General features: G+C 43.7%; 1 protein-coding gene across 1 annotated transcript; it reads left to right on the top strand.

The window, feature by feature from the left end:
- The first annotated feature begins 4,276 nt into the window (after positions 1-4,276).
- AAK6 (P-loop containing nucleoside triphosphate hydrolases superfamily protein) lies at positions 4,277-8,405 on the top strand. Its single transcript, XM_087390790.1, has 3 exons — positions 4,277-4,740; positions 5,018-5,163; positions 8,049-8,405. Exons 1-3 carry the CDS (start codon positions 4,552-4,554, stop codon positions 8,236-8,238), a joined length of 525 nt encoding a protein of 174 aa, XP_087246916.1. The 5' UTR covers positions 4,277-4,551; the 3' UTR covers positions 8,239-8,405.
- The last annotated feature ends 558 nt before the right edge of the window (positions 8,406-8,963 follow it).

Genomic DNA, 8,963 nt, shown 5'->3' with positions numbered 1-8,963 from the left:
TTTCAAAAAGTAGACCCAACAATATCTGATGTAGTCGTCGATGAAAGTCAAGTAGTAAATGAAACCATTGATGCCACGGGTTTGGGCATAACCCCATACATCTGTGTGAATCAAATCAAGAATACCTCTAGCTCAAGGGGTGCTTCTGCCAAAGTTGGTTCGCTTTTGTTTGCCAAAGCCACAAACTTTTCCAAGAAACTATAGCTTAGGAATCCCAAGTGCCATATTCTAATTCCTGAGCTCTATCAAGCTCTTGGAATTGACATGTCCATATATCTTGTGCCATTTTATGGATAGTGGCATATGTTGCGGTTGAGCTAACATGGCATGCAAATCTAGTACTGTGGCTAGTATTCTAAACAAGCATCCTTCCTTGATTGCTTTTCCTACTAGCTAAAATCGTTTGGATATCTCTGATAGTGCATTCATCTCCATCAAAGATGACTCAATAGTTGTGTTCCATCATTTGACCTACTGACAAGAGGTTCTTGTTGAGCTTCGGAACAATGAGTACATCTTTCACCAATCCTTTTGTACCAGTGAAATTGTTCATAGGGATAATGCATGTCCCTTGAACTAGATTCAGTATATTATCTGCCGTGTAGATGACATTCTTATGACCTTCTAATGGTTTCATCTCTGTGAACCATTCCAGATGCTTTGTCATATGAGATGATGCACCGCTGTCAATGTACCAAGGATCTTGATCTGCTTGGTTGACTTGATAGTTGAAATCCTCTTTTGAATTGCAATCAGTGTGTATCAACCTTCTGCATTTCTTCGTTTGCCAGGAACATTAGAATGTCCACCATGATGATTTCCTCTTTCACGGGAATTCCCTTGATTGCTGCTAGATTGACCACCTTGGTCGGACTGCTTCTTACGGCAATCTCTTTCATAGTGTCCAAACTTATGACAGTAGTTGCATTGAATATTTGACATGTTGGTGGATGCCTTCCCTCATCCTTGGAATCTTCCTCGGTTGGAATGATTTCCTCTTTGCTAATTCTAATGTTGCTAAGGATGATGTTGATGCTGATTTTGACTTTCATGCTGATTTTGTTGCTGATGATGACCACTTCGCTGGAATAATCTACCTTTACATCTACCTCTGCCTATGCTTCTATCTAAAGATGTGAATGCTTGATCATTGGAATGACCTTTGCATGCATGAATGGCCTGAGTCCTAAGTTCTTCACCAAGTAAAACTGACTAAAGTTCTTCTAGTGTCGGAATTTGCTATTGAATGGCAATACTCTGGACTAGATTCTCGTCTCTCTCTCCTAGTCCATTCAGGATGACTTGAACCATTTCTGTGGGATTCATAGTCTCTCCTCTTGGTGCAAGTTGATTGTTGTAATCTTTTATTCTGAGTACATAAGCATGACCAGCTTCACTGCTATTGCAGAAACTCTGGTTGATTTGGTTTCTCAGTGTGAGAATCTTGGAAGTGTTCTTGGACTCGTAGAGAGCTGTGAACATATCCCATGCTTCTTTTGATGTCTTGATTGTGTTGAGCTATCCTAGCATGACATCTTGTACATTCTGCTTGATCAGATGATATGCATACTTGTCTTTCTTGTCCCATTCTACATGTGATCGGGCAACGGTAGGATTTGCTACAGGTGCAGAAATTATTGGTGTAGCTAGAGATCCCATTGCTAGTGCCGTGACAACAGGTGGAGTAGAGCTGCTGCTAGCTAGATCATCTAGTGGTCTAGGAGTAGATCCATCGACATACTCCCATTTGTCATGAAGTACAAGAATGGTCTCCATTCGATATTTCCATGTGCCATAATTGGAGTTGTCTAGCTTAGCAGATGCCTCCAGATTGAGGTTGCTAGTCGTAGACATGGTGCAACAAATGTACTCAAAGCGTCGTGAAAAGCACTATCTGAATCAACTACAAAACACTAATTGTGCCAATTGAAATCTGAACTGTCGATGAAGGTAAAATTGTAATATATAATCCAATTTGAATTACAAGGCTTATGGCAAATGATGCCAGAAATAGCCAAGAGACTTTACAAGGCTCAAAATGATGTGCACAAACGCCAGAAAATAGCCTGATTAAAGGCTTTACAATGGTGGCAATGTGAAGTGCAAATGTGCAATAGTTTGCAATCTGCCCACTGATACAATGTGCCAATACCAGTAAAGACTGCTCGTTGATTCGAAGATGGTAGGGTTTCAGAAAATGTAACGAGTGTGAAACCGCATGTGAGCATAGGGACTGCTGACTCCGAGTAGGAACTAGTCAAGAATTTTGGGCATGGCTTATATTGGCAAATGGGAGAAATTCAAAATGGCGATCTAGTCTACTTTGATTTAGACCTAGACCAACCATCGATCGAAGAAAATAACAATAAATAATTTCTTTTTCTTTGGTTCTTTTTATGTGCTGGGTCAAATGCATTGATGTAGAGGCTAATGTGCGTGAAAGAAGTGGATTTGTTGTGAAAATTATGCCAAAATGTGCATGTGATGTGATGAGCACGTAGAGCGATTTTTCTTTTCGCAATGCCCTCAAATTCTTCCTGGATCAAGAGATATGACTTGATCTAGGTGGAGGGGCAAAAGGGGTGCAAATGTGCTTAATGATGATGTGGCACTCAGGGGGTCACATGCAGAAGCAATGCCTGTGGAAAGGTGTGCCTCTGGGGCATTGTGTGATGAGATGGCACAAGGATTCACATGCAGTGCCTGACAAGGGGTAACTGTGACTGCCAAGGGACTACCATGTGGCAGTGCTGAGGTGGTAGGTGAGGTGGCAATGATGTGTGGTAGTGAGGATAAGGGTGCCACGTGTCATACTTCTAACCACACCTTACTATGGTGACCCAATCGAGGGTTAACTTGACCCGAGGTTAAGTTGACCTTGGGTTATGTAACCAACCCTATTCAGAAGGATGACTCAAGGCCAACCTGACTGCACCACTCAATTGGGGTCAAATCTTATCTGCCACATGTCATAAAGATTACCATTGACCAGTCCCAAGGCTGGTTGGAACTAACCATGGTGAGTGTTTATCCTCCACATGTCAAATTTTGGACCAAGGTAAAGATAACCTTATGCTTGGTCTGTATGCAGGTGGCCAGACGTGATGACGTGGAGTTTGTGAAGGCGATGGAGCATGCGTGGGCTATGGCAAAGATGCGCTTGTGGAGGCATCTCGATTGGTGCGTGCGAGAGGTCGGAGCTTAGGTGAAGGCTTGGAGGAGCTGCAATTAAAAAAAATTGTTCTCCTTCACGGCTTTCAACTCGTGATGCTGGAGGCGTGGCTGTCAACCGAGAGCACGGAAGGAGTAGAGGCCTTGTAGGAGGAGCTGGGAGCCAGTTGGAAATGCGTGTTGAGAGAGCCCATTCAGCAATACTGCATGGATGAGTAGTAAAGCCCCGCTTTGCTCTGGCTCGATAAGGTAGCTTTTTTGAAGAGAGGGAGCTCTCGAGCCTAGTCACAACAGGATCAATTGGTTCCATAAGGAAGAAGGTTGTCGGATGGCTGTCGGGAACTCTGTGATGGACGAAGGCACTGGAGGTACGGCCTTGTGCACATAGAAAGAAAAGACATGTACAAAGTGACCCAGCTAAGAGAGAGAAACCGAGGTAAACCCAACGTGATCGCCAAACAAATGTTAGAGGAAGATAATACAAAATGACACGTAGCCCCAAGACACTCAGTCAAGTAGAGAACAAGCCCGTGTCCAACAGAGCATTCCAATGCTCTGTTGGACACCTGAGGGTGCAAAGCCATGGACGGGTGGAGTGGGAACGTGCTCTTGAGAGGGGAAAAGAAAAAGAAATCCCTTTCAAACATCCCATTTGAAACAAGATGAATTTCATTCATGTGGCCTGCCCACAGAGAAGAAGAAGAAGAGAGAGAGAGAGAGAGAGAGAGAGAGAGAGAGAGATCACTAAATGCATGTATTGAAAGCCCTTACAAAAGCCTACGTGGACCGATCACCTTAAAATAAAACAAGTGAGTACAAGTACTCGTGAGCACTGCCTTCAATTGGTTCTGTCAAAGGAAAACAACTGTCAAGATGAATGAATGATTAATTTGCAACACCTGTGATGGAAGGCGGTGTATAGGAAAGGTTGAATGATTTGCAAAGAGAGAGAGAGAGAGAGAGAACCAAAATAGTACAAGGCCACGTGGCAAAAAATGAAGAAAAGTGAAACGATAGCTTTGCGTGGAAGGCAGTGCTAAAAAATGTCTTTAAAATCCTTTTTTATCACACATTTCACTAAGGTCTTCCTATGGGCAGGCCAAAAAACAAAATGAATTAAATAAAAAGGTAATTTCCTTTCCCTTGTAGTAGGCCAAAAAATGAAATGGAATATTCTCGGACAAAATATTCTTTTGGCAAGGCTCTAGATCCTGTGATTGAAGGACTGTGGCCTTTGAGAACGAAGAGGAGCTTCTTGGAATTGTTGCAGCAACGGATTTACGCGAGCCACTGCAGTCAGCAGTACACGTAATTTGTTAGCTTTAGGATTGAAGCTTGTCCAGAAGGGTCAGAGTACGAATTTGTGAGGCACTTAGCAGGATGGTTGCGCGTCAGAAGCCCAATATTTTGGTGACGGGAACTCCAGGCACCGGGAAAACCTCCACTTGCTCGCTTTTGGCCGGTGTCACAAATCTTCGTCATATCGATGTTGGAGAGCTCGTCAAGGCGAAGCACCTTCACGACGGTTGGGATTCGGAGCTTCAGTGCTACATTCTTAACGAAGACCTGGTAAGTCTGTACCCTGCGTACATTGAAACGTGCCTTTTGGGTTATGTCTGTGATGCTTTCATTGAATTTCCGGTTTATTGCCAATGTATGTGCCATCATTTTACTTATTTTCTTCAGCTGCCTGCGCATGTGCCTTGTTTGAAAATATTTGAACTTTTGGGTCCCAGTTATGTGACACACATAACATGTTTCAAAAGTGGAAGGGTTAAACTGGCCATCTGTACCTGCGCTTTACCCCGTGACGTGCCACTCTACGACATTTTGTATTGTTTTGCAGCTATGCGATGAGCTGGAAGATGTGATGAAGGAAGGAGGGAACATAGTTGATCACCATGGCTGTGAGCTTTTTCCTGAGAGATGGTTTGATAAAGTAGTGGTTTTGCAAACAGACAACTCCATTCTTTACGACCGGCTAACCAATAGGTGCGCTTTTCGATAAGACGTAGGTGGTTCTATGTCTCGCATGCAAGGACTCCATGAATTTTATGGTCTTTGCTAGTAATTGTTTAGGGAAGCCTAGTCTTTGCTGTATAAAAGGATCAGGCTTTTAGTGTGGAATGTAAAAAAAGAAAGTTCCTAACGACTTTGAAGTTTGTGAATGACTTTGTTATCCCTTGAATCTTTAGTTGCAACCTGTGGTCTTGACCTTTGTGCTGGATTGTAAAAATATCCTTCATGTAATCCCTTTTGAGGATTGGTTTGCTTGTGCCAAGACATCCAACGGAAGTCATCCATGATTATATTGGGCAAGCATAGAAGGCAAATGATGAAAAAAACTTTGGATATGGGCTCTCATCTTGAGGATGATAGGATAAACCTTTCTTTCAAACTGTTTGAATGCCTTGATTGGCTCTTGTTCTTTGCCCTGTCTTTGGTGACTATGTTTGATTCTTGCACTAACTTGTTTGAAATGAAGTTATGTGCTGCACCATCGTCAATGAGAAGAGAGAGAGAGAGAGAGAGAGAGAGAGAGAGAGAGAGAGAGATGCTTAAAAGACTTTATGCTAAGTTCTAACTACTATTGCTCTCTATTTTTATCACCATTGGCTTTGCTTACTCCTCCGGATCATATCACATATCAAATATTTGAAGTGCAAATCGAGCTTAGATTTTAAAATTCAAAAATTGAGTTTTTTTTAGTATCATTATTTCATACATACTCTTGATTTCAAAACTCCAAAAGCATGTCTAAATTAATACCATGGCCTTTAACACATTCTTAGCATCATATCTTTAAATAAAAATCGACTTTGGGTTGATTTCAAAACTATAATAATATTTTATAAGTTGTATGTACATTCTCATACCATGTCTTTCAGTTGCCACGAGGCTCTCATGAGAGGAGGATCACTCTAGAGTTTGGGGGGCTTCATCTGCTGTTGATGGACTGAGGGCTGCTACTGGTCTATGGCCTGTGGATGCCTCTGGAACAACCTGTTGCATCTACTTCTGCTGGAACTGATGTGTTAACTGCGGTTGGAGGTGGAGGTGGAGCAACTGCTGGAGCGGATGATATTATCGCCACAACCAAGAGGCTTGGGTATCATTGATCCGGAGATGCAGAGCAAGGCCCTTCTAGGCAAGCTAGTGGTTCGTGGTCTCACCCCAAGTGCCGAGCCTTGGAAGCTCCTCTTATAGAGAGGGCTTCTGAGGAACACCCCACGCACTGGAGGACAGTGGCAGTCTTCACATAGATGGATCTTCTCAGAGGCCCCCCTTATGAGCAAGCTTCTCTATTGGAGCTCGGCCAAACTCTCCCTCGCAGGTCGCGCCTTAGTGGCAAACCAGGTCCTTCTTGCAACTGCTTGGTATATTGCCTCCTGTTGGTGCTTTCACAGAGGATGCATTGGGCAGCTCCGACGGTTGGTACGGAACTTCCTCTGGGCCGGTTCAGACGGCATGAGGAACACTAGGGCCCAAGTAGCTTGGCAGACGATGATCATGCCATAGGCACTGGGAGGCTTGGGTATCATTGATCCGGAGATGTAGAGCAAGGCCCTTCTAGGCAAGCTAGTGGTTTGTGGTCTCACCCCAGGTGCCGAGCCTTGGAAGCTCCTCTTACAAAGAGGGCTTCTGAGGAACACCCCACGCACTGGAGGACAGTGGCAGTCTTCACATAGATGGATCTTCTTAGAGGCCCCCCTTACGAGGAAGGGCTCCCCCCTAATGAGGAGTCTTCACAGGGTTTGGCAGAGACTAGCAGGGGGTCTCATCCGTGCTCCGCCCAGATGCAGAGAGGAGTTTGAGCGTCAGCCCCTTATGTGACACCTAGAGGTTAGAGATTAGGAGGGGTGTATGCTTGGGCAGCGGACTCACATTGGTTGGGCACAGTGGAACAATGGTCCAACAGGGTCTTTTGGTCACTGGAGCAGACTACCTATGGAGGCAGAGACGTGGCTTGACACCCTAGCGCATCTGAGAGGGACAGGGCAGCGGATGGGCGAGATCGACTTAGCCATTCCCGAGTCCTAGTGGAAAGGACTTCACTTTGGAGAGAGTAGATGGCTGGGGCAATTTTTCCATACTGGTGTTCCCTTGAGGATTTTGATGTAGCGCGACATCACGGACCCCGGCTTCTTCTGTGTAGGACTTGGAGGCCTACTGCAGCTCCTCATTGGGAGTGACCTTGAGATGGATGGGAGTCTTGATGGGATACACTGGCAGATGATCAGAGTGGTAGGACGCTTGGGGAAGGAGTGGCACATCAATCCTCCCAGTATCTCAAAGCAGGACGCCTCTAGATGGTGCCTCTGGCTATGGGAGGGTAGACCCCTGAGGGAGGTCCAGTGGGACACTGGGGAGTGGTTTTGGCCCTCTAGGGGCGGCCTTGCTGAGATGATAGATGAGGTGCCTTTCTTTTCCTACACCACACGGATTGGTAGGGGCAAGTACTGGGCTTCAAGGTTTAGGGGCAAGCTTGGTCTTTCAAAGTTTTGGAATCTTTTCAAGGCCCTTAAACCTTGTTATTTCTACAAAATGTCGTTCATTCCTTCACTAGAAATGGTCTTCAAGGCCTGCCAAGGTTTAGGGGCAAGCCTGGTCTTTCAAAATTTTGGAATCTTTTCAAGGCCCTCAAACCTTGTTATTTCTACAAAATGTCGTTCATTCCTTTACTAGAAATGGTCTTCAAGGGCTGCCCTGTGGGAAACTCGTGGGTTTTATGAGAAGTTCTTGTTTCAACGTCTAGGTCTGTGTGTATAGAGATTGTTAATTCTTTTCCTTTTGGTGTCCATTTCAGGTCCTTGTTACTTTTAATCATATTGATGCAAGTGTCCTTACCCTGATTTGTTCTTATGTGAGTGTATCAGGGGCTATATGGGCCAGAAACTCCAAAACAATATGGAGTCAGAGATCTTCCAAGTGTTGCGGGAAGAAGCAGAAGAAAGCTACTCGCATGACATCATAATGATCATGCAGAGCAATACTATTGAGGACATGAGTAATAACGTGGAGGTGCTGAAAGAATGGGTTGCATCTTGGAGGCAGACTGATTCTTGATATGCAGTTTCTGTTATCCATACTATTTTGAGTATTTCCGTCTTGTGTAATAGTATAATTCACTGAAGTCAATTCCATATCTGTTTGTGGGATAGAAAAAGCAAAAGTTTGTTTGTCTTTTTCCTCAGTTACATTGGTCTAATTGAAATGAATTGATGTCCTTTCCATATATTGTACCTGAATGAGAAGTTATTGTTGACACTCGTTGATAATGTTTAGAAAACAAAGCAAAGAACGAATAAATCTAAACTGCCCATACGCATGTATGTATTTGCAGATTTTGTTAAAGAACCCTGCAAGATGCCATTTGAAGTAAACCCAGGAATGTCAAATTGAATATTATAACCTGCTGCATCAGATAATGTCAAATTCAAGGGACTTGAATTGCAGAACTACTAGGAGATTACAACCCAAATTTTGGATGCTTTTACATCAAAGGCATATTAGGGGTCACCCAAAACTCTCTTAAAGGGAAAAGGTTCACAAAGGTGGTAATAGCTAATGAGCTCTTTTCATCGGGATCTTCTCTTGCTTGTGAATCAATATGAGCACCCACTCCTTATATACTAGGGCTTTCGTAATGCGAGCTTTCATGTGGGATAAATCATTTGTCCTTTTGACATGTGGCTGTTTGTGAAGTCCAAATTGACATATGTCTTTACCAATATACTCCATGCCTTGTGTATGCCCTATGAAAAATGAACTATTTTAGCCATCTTTGATAA

This window comes from Dipteris shenzhenensis, chromosome 19 (genome assembly GCF_047967505.1).
Source record: "Dipteris shenzhenensis isolate YYH24624 ecotype China chromosome 19, Dip_SZ_1.0, whole genome shotgun sequence".
In the NCBI taxonomy this organism is placed as follows: Eukaryota; Viridiplantae; Streptophyta; class Polypodiopsida; order Gleicheniales; family Dipteridaceae; genus Dipteris; species Dipteris shenzhenensis.
The sequence above is the reverse complement of the archived record's forward strand: the minus strand, read 5'-3'. Positions and strand labels throughout refer to the sequence as shown.

Bases quoted from the DNA above. Each gene is read 5' to 3' on its own strand.
- AAK6 (XM_087390790.1), top strand. From the start codon at position 4,552: ATGGTTGCGCGTCAGAAGCCCAATATTTTGGTGACGGGAACTCCAGGC. The intron at 4,741-5,017 runs GTAAGTCTGTAC...ATTGTTTTGCAG, and splicing joins ACATTCTTAACGAAGACCTG to CTATGCGATGAGCTGGAAGA. The intron at 5,164-8,048 runs GTGCGCTTTTCG...TGAGTGTATCAG, and splicing joins TACGACCGGCTAACCAATAG to GGGCTATATGGGCCAGAAAC.